At 35.5% G+C, this 25983-nt stretch overlaps 1 protein-coding gene across 1 annotated transcript; it reads right to left on the bottom strand.

Annotated features, from left to right (window-relative positions):
• Positions 1-672: 672 nt before the first annotated feature.
• LOC131171250 (uncharacterized) lies at positions 673-25182 on the bottom strand. The gene is made up of 3 exons (XM_058130720.1): positions 25134-25182; positions 999-1454; positions 673-764 (listed from the first exon to the last, which is right to left on the bottom strand). Exons 1-3 carry the CDS (start codon positions 25180-25182, stop codon positions 736-738), a joined length of 534 nt encoding a protein of 177 aa, XP_057986703.1. The 3' UTR covers positions 673-735.
• Between the last annotated feature and the right edge of the window lie 801 nt (positions 25183-25983).

Below are 25983 nucleotides of genomic sequence, written 5' to 3'. Positions count from 1 at the left end.
ATAGGAAACAAAGATTTTGTAGGGAACAAAGCAGTATAAGGAATATCCCCATTAAGGACAGAAGACGGCATACGATTGATCAAAAACATGCCGTAGAAAGCGCATCCGCCCAAAAGTGTTTAGGAACTTTCATCTGAAAAAGAAGAGCACGAGTTACCTCAAGAAGATGCCGATTTTTTCTTTCGGCCACGCCATTTTGGGATGGGGTATCCACACAGGAAGACTGATGAATAATGCCATTTTGTGTCATGTAAGACTGAAATTGTGCTGAAAAATATTCTTTAGCATTTTCACTTCTTAATATGCGCACAAAAATATTAAATTGAGTTTTGATTTCATTACAAAAGGCACAAAAGATAGAAAACAACTCAGAACGATTCTTCATTAAATATAACCAGGTAACACGAGAGTAATCATCAACAAAAGTAACAAAATAACGAAATCCAGTTTTAGAAGTAACAAGGACCCCAAACATCATAATGAACTAACTCAAAAGGGGATGAAGCCCGTTTATTGACTCTAGACACAGAAGGCAAACGATGATGTTTTGCAAACTGACACGACTCACATTCTAAGATCGATAAAGATCAAATCGAGGACACAACTTCTTCATGGTAGACAAAGAAGGATGACCCAATCTACAATGAGCTTCAAGAGGTGTTACTGATCTTTGAGCAAACAAGCGACCGCGGTACATGATTTTCCAGAATGTAGAGACCACCTGACTCACGTCCTCTACCAATAATCTGCTTCGTCGTAAGATCCTGAAACAAACACTGATCAGAAAAAAAAGAAATAGAACAATTTAAGGTACGAGTAAGTTTACTAACAGAAAGTAGATTAAAAGAGAAATTTGGTAGACACAAAACAGATGACAAAGAAATTGACAAAGTCGGATTCGCAGTTCCAGAACCCATGACACAAGAAGTAGAACCATCAGCTAAAGTAACAGTAGAAGAAGTGGGATTAGACTGAAGCGGATAGAAGACTAGAATTACCTGTCATGTGATCTGTTGCACCAGAATCAATAACCCATTTGGATGAGGAAGACACAAGGCATGTAGTGGATTTACCTGACTCAGCGATCGCAGTGATAGGGGAACTGGTAGGCTTTAGAGATGCCTGATACTGGGAAAACTGTGCAAAATCCTCTGCAGATACCAAAACAGTTTTCTCAGAGGAAGATACTGTAGAATCCTCTGCTGCCATATTTACCATCTGTGATCGCTGATTTTTCCTCTGAAGTTGCGGACAATTATATTTTGTATGGCCAGGCTCATGACAATAATAACAAATGACTCCTCTTGAGTCCTGATTAGAACTAGCCTCTCCATTACGCTGATTACTTCTGTTGCCTATAATTCCTCCTCTACTTCCTCTTCTATTACCCTGTTGTCCATTTGGATTACGGCTAATAAGAGCACTACTGGCAAGCTGTGAAGATTGGGTATTCTCTATACGAATGACCCGTGTAAATGTTTCATGCAAAGAGGAAATCTCAGAACTGGAAAGAATCTGAGATTTAGCAGTCTCATACTCTGAAGGAAGACCTGCAAGAAAACTCATAATGACCATTGCTCTGTTGGGCTCTTGAACTTTCACATCGTAACTAAAAGGCAACAATACATTAAGTTCCTCTTATTCCCTTTTAAAATCCATAAAATAAGCCGTGAGAGATTTATTCTCTTTCTCAAAGACGGTAGAATGCCTTACAAACATCATAAATACGGAGATATTCCTTTACCGAATACGTAAAATCTAAGTAATCCATCAATTCCTTAACAAATTCCACGGTGATTAATTAAACTAATTACCTCACCGTGAATCGAGTCAAGCCGCAAAAACAACCGAGCGTCCTCCCTTAGCCAAGTTTGTTGTGTATCATCGATGAGGTGGATCTTTAGTAAGGTGATCATCCTTATCAATGCTACGCAAATAGACCCTACAGCCTTACTCCACTCCTGTAATTTGAACCATTAAGTTTGTGTTCCGTGATCTTAGTCATCATCTAATCACATCGTAAATAACATTCTTATTATCCGCCATTTGTTGAGACAAAGAAAACTAACCAAACGCTAATCCAAAGTGCTGACAGCAACAAAATAATCCAAAATCACAAATCAAGTAAATACCGAAATAGGATCTGAGAGCCAAACCTCAGAAGTCCTTTAATGGTGTCTTGGATCGTGCAACAAAGACAAAGTGGTGGAATGAGGGGATTGAGGCGACGCTGCAATGTTGATCGAAATCGAAACGCGGCCGGCGCCAAGGTCTCTCCCGAAATGGGTGGTGAGAACAAATAGTCACCCTAGATGGCCTGCTCTGATACCATGTAGAAAGAGATGTAGAAAGAGATGATTCTCCTTGATTTCAATTAATCTGTACATGGGTATTTATATACAATTGATTCCTATAATTGTGTTATACTAATTAGGAAGAAATCCTAAATAAGAAATCCTAAATAGGAATACAGAATACAGAATATACACAGAAATAATATAATGATTGACTTTCCATAACAATTATTTATTTAAATGATATCTATTTTGCTAATCTTTTTATCCTTTCACTCAACATTTCCTAGGTGTTTGGATCATTTCATAGTAAATAAAATTTTAAAACTAATTCTAGTTTCTTTCTTATTCATTCATTTAATTCACATTATTCTTAACAAATTTTACTGCCCAAGTAACCTATGACAAGCTGACTAAACTGGATAACAGGTCGTTGGCACTGGACACTGCGGTGCCTCGGGCCATCATACTATGGGACGTGGAACGTCAACCACGTATACAGTCAGAATGGCTAAAAAGCCATGATAACACATAATCGGTATAAAAGCCATGAATGTTGGCATAAAGCCATGAATACAGGTATAAAGCCATGAATATGGGCATAAAGCTATGAATGCAGGCATAAAGCCTTTCGCAGTACTGCTAAAAAAATATCCTATTGGCATGCTAATCTATCCAATCTGACACACGTGTCTAGACAATACATGAGCACATAGTACCATTAAATGTTCATAAGTTTCATTATTTTATTATAGGTTCTAATTATAATTTCTAGCATTTTAATCTTTTTCATAATATAAACATAAATCTCTAAGTCTAATATTTACATAATTTACGTATTCATCATAATTTATATAATCATTATATTATCCATGTTGATCACAATTCCAAACAATGGTTCACATATACCATTGTATTCAAAACATCTTTCCTTTCTCATTTATACATTCGAAAATCTACTTATGTAATTACAAATTTTATATTTCAAGTTGAATTACTAATATTTTATGAATTCTATTTGTGATGGACATATAAGCCCTAACTACCTATTCACATCAATTAGGTGACTTACTTTTCATGTTTCAAGCAATCCATGAACATTTCATGGATTTCAAATTTATGGCCTTAATTTCCCTCTAATAATTTTGACTAAGATGCATAGTCCACATTTGTCATATAATTCTAAGCAGTTAAGCTTAGAATTGGTTCTAGGTCTTCATCTTAATTTACTAATCATTTTGATTACTATTCAACTTACTAGTCAACCAAAATATTGACTTTTTCATACTTAATGGATATTTTAATTCTAATTACACCAAGATCCCACATTTTGAGTTTTACATTTATTAGTATTAATTGCCAATTGCAATTTAAAGTCCCCTAGATGCATTTCTAAATTTTTAGTTTTGATTACCTAAGTTTACTGTTCCATTTGACAATTCTACGGTGGAAACTGGGCTAACTTTTCTTCATCAAAGTTGTTCCTTATTGTGTCTTCTTTAATTTCATTTTTGAATTACTCCAATTGGAGTTTTGTAACTCAAGTTATGACCTAAATACCATAACTAACCGGATAGGGCAGTACCTAGAATTTCTGGGTAGAATCCATTCTAGCAGTTTTGCTGTCCTGAGTTTGGTGGGCAATTTCATTAAGTTCTGATCAAAATTTAGAGTTGTGTCCTTCATGAAAGTTGTCCTAAATTGTCTAAGCTTTCTATTGATATAAATTTCAGGTCAATTGGACATTTCTACTGTGAGTTATGACTAAACGAATGAACACTATTCATTTGGTCATTTTGCCTAGGCAGAATGTGTGATTCCCGGATTTGGTCAATTTTTAGGGCATCCTAAGTTTGTTTTCTAGATAGAGTTACTTCATCAAAGTTGTGCCATTATGTGTCTTATTTCATTTCCAATTGGCCTTGCATCAATTGAACCTACATAACTCAAATTATAGCTGCCCAAACATGCTAGACTCACATCTAGACCTGCAGTGCACACTAGACAGCATACTAACCTCAATTCCCATGGCACAAATCACTTCATTTCCTAATCAAACATAGCCAAATGGTCACTAATTGACTATTACAACTTTAGTTTATGTCCATTTTCATTCACCCCCAAAATTAAATTTCAAAACCCTAACCCTAATTGACCAAGCCTCTAATTCATGCATTTTACTCCTAATTTGCTATACTAATCATATAATTTATACTAGGGGCAGCTAATATGTCACTTTAAATCAAAGAATTCTCCTAACCCTAACTAATGTAAAGGCTGCCAAAATTTCATGGAACATAATCATGCCTCATTAATTCAATTTTTATCAAATTTTCAACTTAACTTAGCATAAATTCATGTTTAGAAAGATGTAAAAGCAAAGAATATGGCACTAACCTATTTGGTGATTTTCTAAGCTTGTTCACACCTCACTTTCTTCTACTTTCTCTTCTTCTAATTGCTACCCAAGTCTTGCTCTAGTGGTAAGGGAAATTTTTAGTGAAGGGAAGATAAGGTTTTGAGGTGAATTGAAGTGAGAAATGAAGCTTGGCAAAGCTCTAATAGTAGAAGGGAGTGAGAGAATCAGCTGGGTTATGGGAGGAAGAAGAGTGCAGTTTTTTCTTTTCAATTTTCTGCTCATTTAACTCTTTTAATTGAGTTTATAACCATGTGTCACAATGGGATTAGGTGGAAATGTTTTAATGACATCATAGTGATGTCAAAATTCTAATTTAATTCATTTTCTTTTCTTTTTTACTCATTTTTAATTAAATTTTTAGTAATATTTATTCATATTTTATGTTATATAATTTATTTACTTAAATAGACAAGTTGGTCAAAAATCATCTCTAAGGGCGAAATGACCAAAATGCCCTTCGTTAACTTATTGAGCCAAAATCGTCTGTACCGATCTAAAAATTTTTCTAAGCCTTTTCTTGACATTCTAATACCATAGAAACCTCAATGACTCTTCTCTGGAGTCCCAAAAATTATTTCATGAATTTTCTCTCGGGTTTAAGGCTCTAGCTGCAAGAACCGCAACTTTCCACTGAGTTACCCATCGCTAGAGCAACGCTCATTTAACTTGGTTGTATTTTATTTCTAAAATTTTTCCTTAATTTTTCTTATTATTATTTGAATTATTTATGACTCCTCACTCTAGTTTAAATATTTTTCCAGGTGTTCTAACTATCCGGACCGATACCGGTCACCGAAACAGTAGAATGTACCGAATTGCTACAATGAGGGTGTTATAGGGTCCTCATCAGTAATTTAGTGTATCTAATTTAAAATATTCCAGTGGATATCTGTTACATCTTGAAGCAGATTAATAAGTTGTTTTTTGTAGAATGATTCAAAAAGTTTCTCTATGGGTTTAATTAAAAATCATTCGACAAAAAATAACCTATCAATTTGCTTTATGATATAGCAGATACTTACCAAGATGTTACAAATCATATATGCAGAATTACTAATGAGAACTGTATGGCCTTAACTAGATTTATATTAGAGGTAAATTATAGTTTAATATTTTTTATTTATTTTTAAAAATTAAAGAGCTTATTTATTCAAAAAATATTAAAAGAGTTTATTTGATCTATTTTGAAGATTTAAAAGACTTATTTGATTTTTTTAATTTAAATAATTTTTTTATTATAAAATATTTTAAGAATTTACATGACTATTGACCCATGTTTTAAAGGTTTACCATTAAAAAAAAAAAGAAGTAATAGTAGTAAGGCAAATGTAATTATTTGCAAATGTGTACCAAGATAAACGTCCAATGTTGATTTTTGATATTTTTTTTATCTTTGTTTTTTATTTGACTTTATTATTTATTCCTAACCATAATGATTGCACTTTTATATATATTTTTTAATTTTTTTTCATTTATTTATTTTTATGAGTAATAATATATTTTAATTACATTTATGTTAAGTAATTTATTTTTTTTCATAGAAAATAGATTATAAAAAGTGATTAAAAAATATAATTTTATTGAAAATATAAATTGGACATATAATGATTAATAATTAAAAAGTTAATAAAAAAGTTAGTGATTTTAATAAAAAATGAAATATTAAAACTTAAATTAAATATTAAAAAGTTAATTTCTATCAAATTTGTGCATTGTACAACTATTTAGCTAGTTTCACAATAAATTGGAAAGAAAATTAAAAAAAGCTTGTATTAATTACTGAGAAATTGAGTATAAAGCTGGAAGAAATTGAATAACAAGGTTTTGAAAATTAAATTTTGAAAATTAAATACAAGGCTTTAAAATAAAATTAACACTAAAACAAATGATAAAAATTAATAGAGTTTGATTGAGTGGATTGCTTGAGTTGGTCGTTGGTGACTTTTCCCGTAGTACAACTCTTGTCTTTATACAGCTTCACTTGAGAGAACATAACAGCGTTTAAAACCATCACATTCCCATGTTTGGCATTCTCGGCAATTATCACCCATAATTTGCTACTTTTTCTAACTTTTCTCTTACAGTTGATAACGTCTTGCAACTTTTCATTCGAAAATAACTTCCACACGCCATTATCTTAAACCACCAAAAAATAATTAATTAAAATTTATTTAGACCTCATAATTAAATTAATAAAATAAAATTTATTGAATTAATTCTAAAAAATTAGCTTAATTAATTATATGTCTAAAAATACTTAATAAAAATAATTAATGAGCTAAAATAATTATTTTTGAGCAAACAACATTATTTTTTATAGAAAAAATTTATTTTTCATTTCATTAATAATTTTTTATTAGTTATTTTATAAAAATATTATTTTAGAAAACTCTTATAAAATAAATTATAAAATTTTATTAAATTATCTTATTTTATGTAAACAGTAATCGATCTTTAATTTTAAGAACTCACCCAACTATGAATATATCTTCTATATTATATATAAATTAGGGAATTGCATGTATTAATGTACATGCCTGTAACATCCTTATTATACGTAGTCTGTACGTATTACTATTCTGATGACTAAGGTTGTCCGGGCAGACAGCTAGAATGGGGATAGCCAGAGTACAGACTGTCAAAATGTCTGAAACTACATTTTAGTGATAGTAAGGAGACATAAAATGATAGAATACAAGGTAAGAAAATACAAGAAAAATTAAGAAAAAATAAAAAAGATGAAGTGCAATTAGCTTAAACGTGCTGGAATTGTAGCGATGGGTGACCACACCGGAAAGTTACGGCAATGACTGTTGACTAGCCCTAGACCGTGAGAAACCCTGAGAAACATTTTCAGGACCTAACTAAAAGTCTACTGAGGTATAATTGACATTGAAATATTAAAGAAAATTAGTAAGTCAGTATAAACGAAAAACGATAATTAAAAAAATTGACAGGTCAATGAGTTAATCGGTAGTACCAAAAAATTTCGAAATACAACTCGAAGAGGGGCATTTTAGTCATTTGACACCTAGAGCGGACTTTTGACCTAAATGTCCATTAAAAATAAGTGGTATTAAATTTTTAAAATCCCATGAAAAATAAAATTAAAAATGAAGTGCAATTAAAAGAAAAATGGGGGAATTAATTTCAATTATGAAACTTTGGATTATAATAAGGTTTAATATGTAACACACCTATGTTCGGTAGTACGTTCTACTGTTCCTGTGACCAGTGTAGGTCCGGACAGCTAGAATGCCTAGAACTACACTTGGATATGAGTGAGGAGATATAAAATAACAAAATACAAGAAAAGAAAATACAAAAAAAAACAAAAGAAAAATAATAACAATGAAATGTAACCAAGTTAAACGAGCCGAGAACCCTTGCGATAGGTGACTGCACCGGGAAGTTGCGGCGTGGACCGTTGACTAGCCCTGGACCGCGGAGAACCCTGAAAAATATTTTTAAAACTCAAATAGACATCTATTGAAGCATAAATACCATTAGAAATATCAAAGAAAAATTAATTAATTAGTACAAAGAAAAGTGAGAAATCAAAACACGGACAAAACCCGGTGTTACCGAAAAATCGGGAATGCAACCCGAACAGGGGCATTATGGTCATTTGACATCCCGAGTGGCCTTTTGACCTAAATGTACATTAAAAATAAATGATATTAAACTTTGAAATACCATGAAAATTAAAATGGTGGTCCATAGTTTAAATAGTGAAAAAAAGGGGTTTAATGTTGAATAATTGAAAGTTGAATTAAAGTAATAATATTCTTACATTAGTGGATCACTAAACACTTGGAAAATCAATAAAAATTATGTCACTCTCCACTAACTTCTGCAAACCTTCTTCTTCCTCAAATTCTTCCCATGGCCAAACCAAAAAGCTCCCAAACTCTCCCATGGCCGTCCAAGCTCCAACCTCCATGCATCCATGATCCAAGCTCCCAATGATTAAGGTTTCTTCATTAAACTTGACCACCACACCATGGGCAGTAGATAGGCAGCAAGAAGACCAAGTTTTGGAGAGGTTTTGAAGAGTTTCCAAAGTGGTAAGTTTGTGTTTTTGGTTATTGCTTCATTAAAGTTTGTGAGGAGGTTATGGGTACTTGAATTGTGGAAAGAATTTTGAGGTTTGATGTTTAAAGGGAGAGGTGTATTTTTGGCAGCCATGGAAACTCCTTGAGGACAGTTTATTCTTGCTTGTAAATGGTAGATTAAAGGGTTGATTATGCGTTTATATGTGTAGGAATAAATTGGGTGAAGTATACTAAGTATATTGTGAATGTATACTTGAATTTGGAAGCTTGGACATTAATGGAGAGAGGTGTATGAATCGGCAGCTTGATTTGGTGAACCATAAAAATGTTATTTCATGTTTGGTTTATGGAATATTAATGTTGAATTGTGGTACTTGTTATGGCAGCTTGTGTATATGTATGATGGTGTGAGGTTGGACATGTAAATGAGCTAGGTTAGGTGATTGAATTGTTGTAATTTGAGCTTAAAAAATTATGTACTATATGGTGCATATTGAGCGTGATTGTAAGCTGCCAAAATGACCAACAATATGTTGTGAGTTGTGTTTAGGTTATGGTACAAACCAGAATTGGCATGAATGTTTAGTTTGGTAAATGTCAAAAGTGTCCTTTGATGAGTAATGAATAAAATGCAATAGGGCAGTTTATGTTATGGGCCTAGAACCTTAAGTGTGTGGCTTCAATTGGTATGAGACCAATTGGAGGTAAAACTAGGCACAAAATGTGCTAACTTTCATGAAGGAAGCTTACCAAAATTCTGCTTGTAAGGTAACTTGAAAAGTGACCAAATCCGGATTAGTGCAATTGAGGCCTAAAAATTGACCATTTGGGCAGCAGTTAGTGTTTTGTCCATAACTCACTCAAAACAGGTCCAATTGACCTGAAATTTTTATCATGAATAGTTAAGACCTATATCTACAAGTCTTATGAAGACACCAAAGCCCAGAAATGACCATAGGCAAGTCAAAAAGCTTGCACAAATTTGGGTCCAAAAACTAGCCGAACCTAAAATGACCTAAAATGACCTAAAGTGACCAATTTTGATGCATTTTGACCAGCAATAGTAAAATGACCATAATTTGGTCTAGTAAACTCAGAATGAACTCCCCGCGTGCAATAAGACATAGATCTATAAGTTTGTAGTTTTGACCGAAACCCGAAAACCAGGGAACTAGGTCATCCGGCTAGCTCAAATTAGCATACCGGAATCCGACAAATTGCAATAAAATGCAACAAATATGGAAATGAATTAGGTAACATGTACCAACACTAAAAGGCTATCAAATGTGACATATTGGTAACATTAAGACCTAATTCACCTAGATTGTATCGAAGGTCAACATCGTAGGCTGACTAAAGAATGATAGAACTCAATGAATTAATTATTAAGCATTATCGTTAGAGACAGTTTAAATGAGTACTGAAACACTTCAAATTGTGTTTCTCAGTTAGCAAAGACTCAGGGAAGGGGAAATACTGAGTCAGAGCCAAGAGGCATATATCAGAGGTTTGTGCACAATAGTTATTTCTTTTGAATTTTTCAATTGAAATAAATTATGATTATTGAAAAATAAATTATGATTATTTTTATATTATTGTTTTAATTTGTGTTTGTGCACAATAAACCTTATTTGAGCCTTTTGTCATTGAAAAATTAATTTAGTGTGATTTATGGAAATTTGAAGTTAATTATGAATTGTGTTGCTACTTGTGAATGAAATTATGACTTTGAAAATTGATTGGATTTTTCATGAATCATTTGAATAAAACGTTTGGAATTGATTTTGTGTTCACACTTAGCATGACAGTATCACATCATTCCTCCTCCATTTATGGGGTTGAGATCGTTTATTTTCCTCCCTCTCTGGTTTACCAATTGAGGTTGTAGATCGGATGAGTACTCATTATATAGCTAGCTTCTTCCCTCATTGATTTCGATTAGTGGGGTTGTAGATTGCTTTGTTGTGGTGTACAACACGGCATTGATCGAAAATTTTGTGTCATGGCATAAGTTGTGTATGAATTGACAACACTGTGTTTATTAAATTATTTGACTCAAAATTTTTCTATAATAAGCTTTGATAATTTGTGAAATGTAATTATGCAGCATTTAAATTGTGTTATTGATTTGCAAAACTGTATTATTCAGTTATTTGATCGAATTTTGTTATCGATTGGCAACACTGTATTCTTAGTTATTTGATCAAATTGTGTTATTGATTGGCAAAACTGTATTGTTCAGTTATTTGATTAAATTGTGTTATTGATTGGCAAAATTGTGTTACTCAGTTATTTGATCAAATCTGTATTATATAAACTTTGTAAATTGTGAAATGAAATTGTGAACTATTTGATTTGTGAATTGTCAATAAAATATTTATGTATCGCATTTCAAATTATTATTGTGCACCATTGAGTAAATTTTACTCAGCGATAGCTTTTATTCTTTATCGCAGTGAAATGACAGGCGATGGACTAGGCTGCTAGTGCTTCAGTGAGAGATCATCGGGTATATTGAGTATACCATATTTTGCATTTTGTATTGTAATGTATGTTCATTGTATGTATATAATGTTCTTCGTTTTGAGCAGTTGTAAATTAAAATTATACATTGAAGTTGTAAAATAAAATTGTGAATTATTTTAGCTTGTAAAATTTGTACTCTATTTCTTTTATCTCAGTCTTTGGAAATATTGAAAAATTATTGTAGATTTGAGTTGACTAAATATTAAAGTTTGAGATTGAGAAATATATTTGAAGTGCTTTTTACAGGTTTTTGAAGAACTGCTTTATTCAAAATACAAATGGCACTCTGCCAAAATTTTTACAGAAATTATTATTTCTTCAAATGTGTTAGCTGTTTCACTTCAGTTCAAAAAAAATTTTTTTTTAACACCTGTAAATAGTGCTCACCACTGTAAAAAGAAGTAAGAAAAGTTTTAAAATCCCTTGTAGTGTATTTAATGGGTTATGACAAAGTTGGTAATTCATTAGGTATACTACGGGATCATGTCATGCCTTACAGAGGGGTAGGGTGTGACATAATATGAGTTAGTGGAGCATTAGTGGACATATAAGAGCATAAATGGGACAGAATTTTTCCACTAAACTTCATCTTCTCCACTCACCCTTTCCATGGCCGAATTGAGTTCCTTGTTCTTCCATGGAAGCCGTTTCATGCAAAGCTTCATCTACCCCTTTTCATGCCATTTTCCTTATAATTTCCTTCATTAAAAATGATTCTCACACCATGGGCAACATATAGGCAGCAAAAAGGAGAGAAAATTTCAAGGTTTAGCAAGCTCCAAATAAAGGTTAGTGCTAATTTCCCTTTCTTCCTTAGTTAATCTTTGATTTAAAATTGTGATGAGTGTAATTGTTGAGAAATTTGAAAAAAAAGATGAGTATTTGATGGAGCATGAATTTGGAAGCTATGGAAATTAAGGGGTTTTAATTTATTTTGATATGAATTGGATGGGTAATGATATGGATTGAGGTAATTAGATGTTGGAGCAAATTAATTTCATGTGTAAGTTAAAATTGGGAATTTGAATGAAGTTTTTGAAAGAAGTATGGAAGATTAGTATAATTGTCAAATTGGCAGCCTTGATGAGCTTGAATATGAATTAATTTATGACTGTAATTGTTGATTTTTTATGTTAATTATTGGGATCTAAGTGTTAGAATTTAATTGCAAGTGTACATGTGAGGTTGACAATGTGAATTGGGACTTTGAACAATGTTTAAAGACTTGGACAATTGAAATTGAAATTGGCAGCCTTGTGGTTCTATAAAGAGTGCTTAATTTCATGGATTTATTTGATGAATTATGGTATTAAGGAATTAATAGAAGCATATGTAAATTGTTGATGGAATTCCATGTATTAGTTAGGTGATATCATATATAAATTATGTAAATGTTGATTATGTGATTTAGAGTTGTATTTGGTGTATTGAGGATTTGTATATTCTGCCCAAATTGACCATAATGTGATGTGATGAATAGTTATAGTATGACACAAATTTAGAATTAGGTATGGGAAACTAAAGTAGAGCAAGTTGAATGTGTACTTGACTAGTGTTTGAGGAATGGGTTAAGGGCTGTATGCATTTGAGCCTATAACCCTAAATTTGTGACCCCAATTGGTATGAGGCCAATTGAAGGTGAAACTATGCATAAAATGTGTCAATTTTCATGTTGGAAACTTACCAAAATTCTATCCAGAAAGTGACTATCAATTTGGCCTAATCCGGATTTGGTAGTGTGTAAAATCTAAAATTTCACTATATGAACAGTAATCACGTAATTGGCCATAACTCCCTGTAGACAGGTCCAAATGACCTGAATTTGATACCGATGGAAAGCTTAGACATAGGGCTACAACTTTGGTGAAGATCACAGAACCCATAAAATGACATTTACTAAGTCAAATTGCTTGCACAAGTTCAGGTATCAAAACTGTCCAGAACCATTGCAACCCAGAATTTGACCATATAAATAGTAGTCAATCATTTGGCCATAACTCACTGCAAATAAGTCCAAATGACCTGAAATTTATATCAATGAAGAGCTTAAACATAGAGCTACAACTCTTATGAAGACACTAAAGCCCATAAATGTCAATAACCAAGTCAATTTGCTTGCCCAATTTAGGGTACCAAATCTACCAGAATTGAGTTTGACCTAAAACTAACCATAGAGACTTAAAATAAAATACAGTTAGAATAATTTGTATACTGGGTATTATTACTGAAAGGTTATAAACTTAGCACTTCCAAAGAGGAACAAACTAGTATATAAGATAGTTAATACTAGAAATACCATACCAAATTAAATTAATTCCTTAGTATCCGAATTATGATTTATTTCTTTCTTTATTTGTATATATTATTTCATTGTTGTATTATTGCACCATTAAACTGAAATGCTTAGCGCGATGGAATTGTTTTCTCACGTAGGTACTGAAGGTAAAACCAATAGAAAGTTGACTGAGGTTTTTAGAGTTCAGATCTGCAAAAGTGTCAGAATAGTTCAAAGTTGTCACCGCCTCGGCAATGAATGTAGATAGGGCTCACATTAAGAATATAATGTATTTTGTATATTTTAATTATTTCTTATGTTGTAATTCAAATTAAGAAATTGTATTGAATAAGTCTGTAATTTAATTAAACTGTATAACATGTAGGCTGTGATTTTATGTAATTAGTTGCAAATTATTTACATTGATGAAATTGAGAATTTCGATATAAGAGCTGAGTGTGATTATGAATGAGACTGTGATTATAATTATTGAGACCATATGATATGTACCACATTAGTCAGACTTTAATAAATAATATTAGTGCCTAAACCATTTTTGAACAAATATATCAAAAAAACTGAAATGAAATAAGATAAGATCAGGTGCTACACTGTAGACGGGTGAGGGATATTACAATGGCTATTGATAATTTTAATTTATAAAATTTTTAATTTTAATATATAAAAATAATATAATGTATTAAATTTTTTATTAATTATTATATATTTTATTTTTATTTTTTTTATCTCTCAAACTTTTTAATAAAGATTTTATAATAAAAATAATTAATATATATATATATATTTTTTATAATTTACCTTATACTAATGACTACTTATTATAGTATTAAAAGGGTAACTATTGAAAACTTATAACTTAAATGGAAATTAATAATTTAATTATAATTTAAAGTAATTAAATAAATAATTAATTAATTAAAAATAAAAAAAAAACCGCATGGCAATATAATGGAGAATGCTTCGTGGCAAACTCTTGGGAATATTTTCATACTTTATGTGTGTGTGTGAAGAGGGAGAACATTGGTTTTGTAAAAAATGCCCTTCATTTTTTAAATTAATTATAATTATATTTTATTATTTAAATTAATTATAATATTTGTGTAAATTTAAAATTCTTATTCCTATTTATTTTTAACTTTCAATTAAATATACAATTATATAAGAAGTAATTTTATAAATTTATGTGTGTGTGAGGAGGGAGAACATTGGTTTTGTAAAAAATGCCCTTCATTTTTTAAATTAATTATAATTATATTTTATTATTTAAATTAATTATAATATTTGTGTAAATTTAAAATTCTTATTCCTACTTATTTTTAACTTTCAATTAAATATACAATTTTATAAGAAATAATTAATTAAAATAAGAAATTAATAAGTGAAAAATAAAAAATACAATTAATATATAATTTATAATCTATATCTATAATATATATCTAAATGTAAGAAGGGGACATTGACTTTATAAAAAATGCCCATATTATTTGTCACGACCCAACCTATGGGCCGGACCGGCACTAGGACCTGGGCCAGCCTAAAGCTCCTGAGGCCCGTAGTAAGCCTAACTATTCATTAACCCAACTCTAAGGCCTATTTGGGCCCAATATCAAGAAATCAACCGGACGGAGTCCGACCATAAAGTGGACCTTTCAACGAGGAGTTTTTGACTCACCCGACCTGTAAACAAAATATATCATCAATTGGGGAGCTCAGCTCACCCTCCACATACTCATATCAACATAAAGACAAATGGGATCTCAGCTCCCTCATCCAGTCCATCAAACATGCATATAGTAATTTTACAGGTCCACATAACAATTTATATTACAGACCCAATTTAAATAAATATTTCTAGCACATGCGAAAATTCTAGGAGTAAATAAAATTACACAAATAGTGATAAATAACCTGCGAAGGAGAAAAACAGGTTAACCATAATAAAATCCTCCTGTATCCTGAAAAAATATTGAACAGGAGTGAGTGTTCGACTCAGAGAGTAAAATATCAATTTTAACCATAATCTTTATAACTATCTAAAACTAATGCACCCTGTGGAGTGAAATGCAGCATCAGCAATAAATTCACATCATAACAGCAATAAGGTAATTTAGAACACTCACACACCCAATAATATCAGTCATAATATATGGGAGCTGATCCCTTATACAACTCTCTTAAATCCAACCTGGTGCCAGCGAAGAACTCAAGTCGGACTTTCGCTTAATAAACCAAATCGGGGTCCCAGCGAAGAACTCAAGCCGTGACTACCCCCGAAGGATCGGGTCCCAGCGAAGAACTCAAGCCGTGACTACCCGTCCTATCCATAGTCCACACCACATCACACGCACGCCAACGCACGCACACTGCTCCAAATTACCACAACAACATACATGGCACTTTCACAGTTATGAATGCAACATAAATCGTGCCCAGGATTTATCTACATAGATATATGTATATAAGTGATGCATGGGCATGCTTAAACATATAATAATATCGAAATTACAATTAAAATTAATATTTTACTCACAGACTTGACAACGGTCATTGTGGCGGCTGGGTGGAGGAAGAAGGCTGTCCCGGCTCACCTGACAATTACATTACAATTATTTAATACAATTGACTCAATACAAATCATGAAAAGACCAAATACGTCCTAAGTCGTGCCGAAAATCCCGTAGAGTCTCCCCTATACCTAGGACCTACCCAACCTGCAAAATGGCTCAAAACACACTTCTATATTGACAATCCATATATCCACAACTCAATCACATCACACAGCCCCTCCTGGGCCCATCAAATCAGTCATCCATCACAATATGTAAAATTTCAATTTAGTCGTTATAATTGATCCTTTTTGCAAAAACTGCCCAAATAAGCTCTAAAAATTCTAAAACTTTGCTCCGCGGTCCTTAGCAATATTACTAGGCTATTGCAAAAAGAATCATAATTTTCTGAGCCACCACGAATATTTTATGGATTTTTAATCCTATTTGAGCACTAGAAAATTACGAAAATGCAAGGTTCGGGTTTACCTTTGCCGATTCCGACTCCGGGGACGAGCTCGAGACATCTGACAATGGGGGGGGGGGGTAGCCAAAACCTTGGTCCAATTCGGAGACTTTTCCGGTAACTGGTCTGTCTGGCCAGAAATTCACAAACCCGATCAACTGTCGAATTTCCGCGAATTGAGGATACCTACACGAAGCCCACAACACGGGGGTTAGTACATAAATTTTTCAGAATTTTCTAAGCTCATTTAATGCTCGGAAAGACACTGCGAAGTTTCGTGGGACCCATCGAAAAATGGTGTCGGAAAAATTCGAAATTTATGTCGCCGCGAAGCTCTCGACGAGTGGAGCGCTCTGGTACTCTCGGTTTTCTTGTAGGATTTATGGTTTGTGAGAAATCTAGCCTGAAAGTCAAAATGGGCTAAAATTTCCCGGGCAAAAATTGGACAAACCGCTAGATGGATTTCGGTGTTCTTGGTGTCTATGGAAAGCTCTCGACGAGTAGATGAATTTAGACACAAGACTCGATCCGATTGATGGCCGGATTGACCGGATTTTGGCCGGGAAGTCGAACGGTCATACAAGGCCATTTTTCGCCGTTCAGTGTGGCAATGGGTCGATACCGGAGGCTCGGCGCGAAATGGTGTGGCAGAGGAGGCGGCGGCGCGGCAAGGGGAGGAGGGAGGAGAGTGAAAAAGAGAGAGAAAGGGAGAGGGGTCGGACGCGCGAGGAGGAGGAAGAAAAAGAAGAAGACCGGTCTGATTCGACCGGTTCGATTCAGGATATAAAATTTTGAATTTTTTACTCTGCCTCGGGACTGAAAACGAGGTCCAAAAATTTCAAAAAAATTCCAAAAAACTCAGAAAAATTCGTAGACTCCAAATATATTTTTAGTTTTACCACGTGGTCTTTAAATAAATTTTTAAAAATCATCAAAGTTTATATTTTCAGAAAATTGAACCCGATTTTTAAAATCTGAAAAATCTCAAATAATTTCTTAAAATTTAAATAAAATTAAAATATCAATAATATTCATAAAATAATAAAAATTTAAAATTTTGGGGTGTTACATTCTTCCCCTCTTACAGAAAATTCGTCCTCGAATTTTACACAAGGAAGAATAAAGTACATGATTACATATTGAACAGATAAGGATACTTGCTACGCATGTCCCGTTCTGACTCCCAGGTGCACTCTTCCATTGACTGACTCCTCCACAAAACCTTAACCATAGAGATCTATTTTGATCTTAGCTGTCTCACTTGATAGTCCACTATGGCTACAGGTTGTTCCTCAAATGTCAAATTCTCTTTTAGCTCTATTACATCTGGCTGTAGCACATGAGAAGGATCTGGAATGTAACATCCTCCCGGTAGCAACTACGTACATTCTACTGTTCCGGTGACCGGTGTCGGTCCGGACAGCTAGAACGTCCGGAAAAATATTTAAACTAAAGTCAGGAACCATAATTAACTCAAATATTAATAAGAAAAATTTAGGAAAAATTTTAGAAATAAAATACAACCAAGTTAAATGAGCCGGTGCCCTAGCGAGGGGTAACTCAGAGGGAAGTTGCGGTTCTCGCAACGAGGAGCCCTAGACCCAGGGGAAAAATTTTAAAATAATTTTTGGGACTCCAGAGAAGGGTTATTGAGGTTCCTATGGCATTAGAATGCCAATAAAATATTTAGAAAAATTTTTCAATCGGTACAGATAATTTTGACCCGTTAAGCCAAACGGAGGGCATTTTGGTCATTTCGCCTTCAGAGGTGATTTTTGGCCGACTTGTCCAGTTAAGTAAATAATTATTATGACATAAAATATGAATTAATATTGATAAAAAATTAATTGAAAGTGAGTAGAGAAGAAGAGAAAAGAAAATACAATAAAATGCCAATTATGACATATTATGAGGTCATTTAAAATTGTTCACTAATCACAATTAAGTAACCATCAAATTAACTAATAAAAAGAGTCAAAAGAGACCAAAGAATTAAAAAGCAAACATCAGCCCTTCTTCTCCTTCAAAAACGTTTTTCACCTCCTCCCTCACTCCTCCATTAACAAACTTTCTAAAGCTTCAATTTCCATGCTTTCCTCACCTCAAAACCCTAAATCCCTTCACTAAAAACTTGTCTCTACCTCTTGGGAAGTGTTTGGCAGCCTAGAAAAAGAAAGAAAGTGAAGATTAACTTGGGAAAATTCTGCCCTACAAGAGGTTAGTGCACATATATACTTAAAACTCTTTAATCCCATGCTAGAGACTTGAAACAAGTATGAATTTGTAACTTAAATGAATAAAAGTTATGTGTATGTCCACCATGATTTTTGGCAGCCCTAAAGAAGGAACATGATTGAGTGTCTTGATGGACTTAGAGTGAACTAGAGAGTATGTTTAAAAATATATATATATATATATATATATATATATATATATATATATATGTAAGGAATGAAAGTGATTAATTAAGGTAGTTGTGAAAATTTATAATGGAAATTAGGGTTTTGAGATGTGAAACTTGGATTTAGCTTATGAAATTGTGAAAGAACATTATAAGGGTCAATTAGTGACCATTTTAGGTAAGTTGACCATAATTTGGACTGAAATGTAGCATGGCAAAGGGAATGAGTAGGCTGCCTTGTAAGTGCAGTAGGGTGACTGAAATTTCAGTCCACTTAGACAGCCATAACTTTGGTTGTGTAGGTCCAATTGGTGTTTGGCCAATTGGACATGAAACTAGGCTTATAATGGCACATTTTTTCTGAAGAAACCATGCCCAAAAGACCAAAGAAAGAGGACCAAAAGTTGGCCCCAATCCGGATACCCTGCAACAGCACCTGCAGAAATGACCAAATGAACAGTAATTTACATTTGAACAGTAATGTTTGGATGGCTATAACTCTCTCTAGAAAACTCGGATTTAGGCGATTCTTGAACCGATGGAAACCTAAGGTATGGTAGAACATTTCATAAGAAGAAAGTTAGACCAAATTATGAACTTAACTTGATCAAATTATTGACCAAAGTTGGACCAAAAGTCCTGCACTCCAAAATCTCAAAGATGAATAAAGGCACATGAACAAGAAACTTATTTTGGCCATAACTTGAGCTACAAAACTCCAAATGGAGTGATTCAAAAGGAAATTCAACTAGACAAAATAAGGAACAACTTTCATGTTTACCATTTCCTCAAATTCTTACTACAATGATTGCCCAATAGAATAGTAAAGTTGATTTACAAAAATTTAAAATTTTGCTTCTCTTGGTTTAAGCTTAGAAATGGTATTAATGCTTAATGCCAACAAGTTTTAAATGCAAAATGTGGTACATTGGAAGTGTTAAAACCAATGCAACTATTTTCTATGCAAAAGTCAACTTTTTGTTGACCAATGAAGTGAATAGTGACACCAAAACTTGAAATTCAAAAATGTGAAACTTAAAAATGCAAAATGCCCTAGTAGGCCTAATGTGATTGGTTTGGATAGTTTGGCATGCCAATAGGGTATTGTTTTAGCAAGATCTTGCGAAGGCTTTATGCTGTATTCATGGCTTTATGCCCGTATTCATGGCTTTTATGCCGGTATTCATGGCTTTTATGCCCGATCATGTGATATCATGGCTTTTTAGCCATCGATCGCATCGTGGTTGGCGTTACGTGTCCCATGGTATGACGGCCCGAGGCACCGCGGTGTCGGTGCCAACGACGTTATCGATCCGATCGTCGAAGATAGGTTACTTGGGCATGGAAAAGTATAACTGTGATTGAACTGATTATTAAAGAAAATACGAAAATTAAGTATCAGGAATGATTACAAAAATACAAAGAAGCTCAAGATCATGAAGAAAATAATTAACGAAATGCATGAAGAAGTTAATATCATAAAACATAATTAGCCTCGACTAAACAATAAGTTAGTAATTATTCATCTCTTATGAACACAATAGCAAGGAAATTATTATTTTTATTTGCATATTATATTTTCTTGTATTATTGGCACCACTAAGCTTTATGCTTAGCGCGTCGCTTTTGCAACGCGTAGGTACTGAAGATTTGGACAGAGGGCCCAGTAGACCACAGATTCGGTAAGCAGTTCACAATTCTGTATAATGTCCGTGTCACCTCACCATCCACAGTGCATTGGTAGGACACTAGGTTTCATTTTGACATTTTGTAACTAATTTCTATTTTCTCATATGTATTTGAACTTATGGAATGTATTTTGAGGTTCATGTAAATAATGAAAAATCGTATTAATGAATGTAAAAGTGAATGTTTATCTGTGATTTATACATGATATCACATGAGATGAATGATTGAGAAATGAATGGTGAAAAATGTTGAGATTTTGATATTGAAGTTTGAGAGTGATGAGATGATTGAATATGATCATAGGAAGTGTTTTTCACAGTTCAAGAACTGCTTTCTATTTTTAGCCGGTACTCTGCCGGATTTTCTATAAAATTCTCGGAACCTCAAATAAATTATAATTTCGATAAATGGCTTAAATAAATTATATTTCACAAGTTATATTCAAAAGGAAGAATAAAAAAATGAATTAAGATAAAATAGAGTGCTCGGCACACTGAGTGGCATAACTTGCTCGGCTACACTGTAGTCGGGTAAGGGGTGTCACATGGAATGTATTTCCTGAGCATGGAGATGTGAAATACGGGATGAACGTGAGAAAGGTTGGGTGGTAGCTCCAACTGGTAGGCAACTGCTCCAACTCTATCAGTAACCTCAAAAGGTCCAATATACCGAGGTGCCAACTTGCCCTTCTTTCCAAATCTCATGACTCCCTTCATCGGAGAAACCTTCAGGAATACATAGTCGCCTACTGCAAACTCCACATCCCTCCGTCTGGGGTCTGCATAACTCTTCTGCCTACTGAAAGCTGTTTTCAATCGTTCCCTGATTAAAGGAACTATCTCTGAAGTGTACTGCACTAGGTCTACATCATGCACCTTCGCTTCTCCCATTTTCGTCCAACACAGAGGAGACCTACACTTTCTTCCATATAGTGCCTCATAGGGTGCCATCCCTATGCTGGAATGGTAACTGTTGTTGTAGGCAAACTCCACCAAAGCTAGCTGATCATCCCATTGACCTCCAAAATCCAAAACACTCATGCGAAGCATGTCTTCTAGTGTTTGGATTGTCCTTTCGGACTGTCCATCTGTCTGAGGGTGAAAGGCCGTACTGAAGTTCAACTGTGTGCCAAGTGCCTCCTGCAACTTTCTCCAAAATCGAGAAGTGAACTGGGGCCCTCTGTCAGATATTATGGAAGCTGGAACCCCATGCAATCTGACTATTTCTCGAATGTAGAGTCGGGCGTACTGTGTCACAGAATATGTAGTCTTCATAGGCAAGAAGTGAGCTGATTTGGTTAGGCGGTTTACAATTACCCATATCGAATCATATCCTCACGTGGTACGTGGCAACCCAGTCACAAAATCCATAGTGATCATTTCCCACTTCCATTATGGAATAGGGAGCTCTTGCAGCTTCCCTGACGGTCTCTGGTATTCAAACTTCACCTTCTGACAAGTCAAGCACTTGGACACAAAGTCTGCTATGTCTCTCTTCATGCCATTCCACCAGTAGCAATCTTTCACATCATGGTACATCTTGGTGGAACACAGGTGGACATTATGATGTATAGTGTGCCTCTCGCATGATTTCATCTCTGAGATTGTCCACATCGGGCACACATATCCTAGAACCTTGCACTAGGGCGCCATCATTGGCAAATCCAAACTCACCACCTTCACCTTGCTTTACTCTTTCTATGATCTTCATCAATCGTTGGTCTCTGTGCTGGGAAACTCTAACTCTGTCCCGCAAGTCTGGCCTCACTGAAAAATGAGCCAACAATACCCCCTCATCTGAAAGATCTAGGATTAAACCTTGATCCATTAACTCATGTACTTCCCGAATCAACGGTCTTTTTCTCTACTGAAATGTGCGCCAAACTGCCAGAAGATTTTCTACTCAAAGCATCTGCTACTACATTGGCCTTCCCAGGGTGGTACTGGATAGTGCAATCATAGTCTTTCAGAAGCTCCATCCATCTCCTCTGTCTCAAGTTTAAATCCCTCTGTTGGAAGATGTACTTCAAACTCTTGTGGTCGGTATATATCTCGCACACTTCACCATACAGGTAGTGTCTCCAGATTTTTAGTGCAAAGATTACAGCCGCCATTTCCAAATCATGGGTGGGGTAGTTCTGCTCATGCCTCTTTAGCTGTCTTGAAGCATAAGCCACTACTTTTCCATTCTGCATCAAAACACACCCTAGGCCAACTCTGGAGGCGTCACAGTACACGGTGTATCCTTCACCGCTCATAGGTAGTGTCAACACGGGGGCGGTGGTTAGACACTCCTTAAGCTTCTGGAAGCTTTTCTCACAGTCATCTGTCCAAATGAATGGAACATTCTTCCGAGTTAACTTAGTTAAGGGAGCTGCTATCCTGGAAAAATCTTGTACAAAACGCCTATAGCGACCATTAGGCCTGAAAACTTCGCACCTCAGTGACTGTTGTAGGCCTAAGCCAATCAGTTATAGCTTCAATTTTCTTAGGATCCACCTGAATGCTGTCACTAGAAACCACGTGTCCCAAGAATGAGATGCTTTCTAGCCAAAATTCACATTTTGAAAATTTGGCATATAGCTGGTGCTCCCTCAAAGTCTGCAACACCATCCTCAAGTGCCACACGTGTTCCTCCTCGGTCCGAGAGTATACCAAAATGTCATCTATGAATACGATGACAAAACGGTCCAAAAACAGCTTGAACACCCTATTCATCAAGTCCATAAAGGCTGCTGGTGCATTAGTGAGTCCAAAAGACATCACCAAGAACTCGTAATGACCATATCTTGTCCTGAATGCCGTTTTGGACACGTCCTCATTCCTGATTCTCAACTGATGGTAGCCTGATCGCAGGTCTATCTTGGAAAAGAATCTAGCCCCTTGGAGCTGATCAAACAGATCGTCGATCCGAGGAAGTGGATACTTGTTCTTCACAGTCACCTTGTTCAGCTGTCTATAGTCAATACACAACCTCAATGACCCATCCTTCTTTCTCACAAATAGAACAGGAGCACCCCAGGGTGAAGTGCTCGGACGTATGAAACCCTTGTCCAAAAGCTCCTGTAGTTGCTCCTTTAACTCTTTCAATTCTGCTGGTGCCATCCTGTAAGGCGGCATTGATATGGGGTTCGTACCCGGCACAACATCAATGCAAAACTCTATTTCCCTTCCTGGTGGCAACCCTGGAAGCTCCTCAGGGAAGACATCCATGAATTCTCTGACAACAGGAACATTTTCCATGTTGACACCTTCTACAGAGGTATCTCTCACCAATGCCAAATACCCTTGACATCCACGCCTCAACATTTTCCTAGCACTAATTGCTGACACCAAGTTATATGGAGCCACGTTCCTGTCACCATCAAAGCTAAACTCTTCCACACCGGGTATGTGGAAATACACCTTTTTGTTCCTGCAGTCTAAAGTGGCATAATGAGTTGCCAACCAATCCATCCCCAAGATTACATCGAAATCCATTACTGGTAGAGGAACTAAGTTTGCTGGGAGAATCTTTCTATCCACTACTACTGGGCTACTCGGAAAAACCATATTTACATCTATGTTGTCACTAAGTGAGGTAGCTACCGACAAAGGGCATTCTAAAGTTATAGGGTTTCTACCCAATCTCATAGCAAACACAGGGGAGACAAATGAGTGCGTAGCACCTGGATTTATCAAAACACGAGCCTCATAGGAACAGACTAGTAGAATACCTGCCACAACTGCATTGGAAGCCTGAGCATCCTGGTGGGTCAGAGTGAAAACCTGAGCTTAACCCCTACCCTGAGTGGCAGAACCCTGATACTGACTTCTACCTCCTGATCTGCCTCCAAATCCACGTCCCCCTTGTCCTCGGCCCTGTTGGCCGGTATCGCTGCCATCTTGAAGCACCAGATACAACTGGCGAGGAACATTTGCAACAGAACCCTGTGACCCCATCTGTGGCTCGCTGAACACGGGGCATTCCCTAGAAAAGTGACCTGGTTGGCCACACCTGAAGCATACTCCTGAACCCATCATACAAGGTCCTGAATGTCCTCTTCCACACTGCGCATAAGGTGCCAAAGAGGATCCTGAACCAGACCCTGAACTGCTGTACCCTGAACTGTGACCACTGCTGGATCCATACCCTGGTTTGAACCCTCGAGGTTTGTGTCTAAAACCACTCTTCTTGTTCCTACTTCTTCCTCTGTAATTACTCTGGCCACCACTATCTGGAGCACCCATATGGGGAGCACCTAAAGAACCCTTTGCTCTGTTTTTCTTTGCTCTTCCGCTGTCATCCGCAGCATAGCTAATCTCTATCTGTCTGGCTCGATCAACTACCACATCAAATGACTGATCAGACATCATGGCCAGGTTTGCATACCTCCTGTCAAGCCCCTTTAGGAACCTCTTCACCTTCATAGTTTTTCAGAGCAACAAATGTAGGGGCATACCGCTCAACTCAAGAAATTGCAGAGCATATTCATCTGGACACACCGCCATTCGCCTTAAGGCCTCAAAGGCCCACTGCTTTTGATCCCTGAAGCTTTCTGGCACAAACCGATTGATGAACAGTTCCACAAACTGAGTCCACGACAAACCCTCCATCCGAGGTAATATGTAGTCATTCATCCATTGTCTAGGCATAGGCCCTATGATATTATGCATACACTCTATTAGTCTTCTATCAGTCAACTGCAATTATGTTCCTGCCTGTCTGCAGGAATCCAAAAACCGATATGCATCGTCTGACACATCATAAGTACCAGGCACCAACTTCTTAAAATTGATGATCTGTTTGTAAGGTTCCCCTCTTGGTGCGGTGGACTGCTGCTGCTGTGGAGAGTGGACCATATACTGCGCCATCATGTCGATGGTTCTCTGAAACCCAGCTAGAGTAGCTGCCATGGGGTCCATAGGACCCTGTGCCATAAAAGACTGATCCTGAACTGTTGGCAGCTGCTCTTCTACTTGAGCAGCTCTTGGCCTCCTACCCCGCCTCCTCGGGGCAGGCGCCTCATCCTGTGCCGACACTTCGTCAAGCACATCTGGTTCTGGTGCAGTGGCAGCTCTCTTACTTCTACGCATTTTCCTGAAATTCAGCAGCATTAGCCCACAAAATTCAAAATTGCACGTTACACAGCTCTATGACTCATATTTACACACAATATATAAAGCAGAAACTAGAAGCAAAGATGACAATGCAAGACGAATGTGGACCCTATTTTTCCGCATGTGACTCCTAGTAGACTCTTCCCAACACTTTAGACAAACATTCCCTAAGAATCTGGAGCCTAAGCTCTG

The sequence above is a fragment of the Hevea brasiliensis genome, chromosome 12, assembly GCF_030052815.1.
Source record: "Hevea brasiliensis isolate MT/VB/25A 57/8 chromosome 12, ASM3005281v1, whole genome shotgun sequence".
Taxonomy (NCBI): Eukaryota; Viridiplantae; Streptophyta; class Magnoliopsida; order Malpighiales; family Euphorbiaceae; genus Hevea; species Hevea brasiliensis.
Note: the sequence above shows the minus strand (reverse complement) of the source record. Positions and strands in the feature narration are given on the sequence as shown.

What these genes read in the sequence shown, in the direction of transcription:
- LOC131171250 (XM_058130720.1), bottom strand. Translation starts at nt 25,182, where the DNA reads ATGGCGGTGTGTCCAGATGAATATGCTCTGCAATTTCTTGAGTTGAGC. An exon ending in GCAATTTCTTGAGTTGAGCG is followed by an intron (nt 1,455 to 25,133) that starts GTATGCCCCTAC and finishes TCATTCGTATAG; the next exon opens with AGAATACCCAATCTTCACAG. An exon ending in TGCAACAGATCACATGACAG is followed by an intron (nt 765 to 998) that starts GTAATTCTAGTC and finishes TGTTTGTTTCAG; the next exon opens with GATCTTACGACGAAGCAGAT.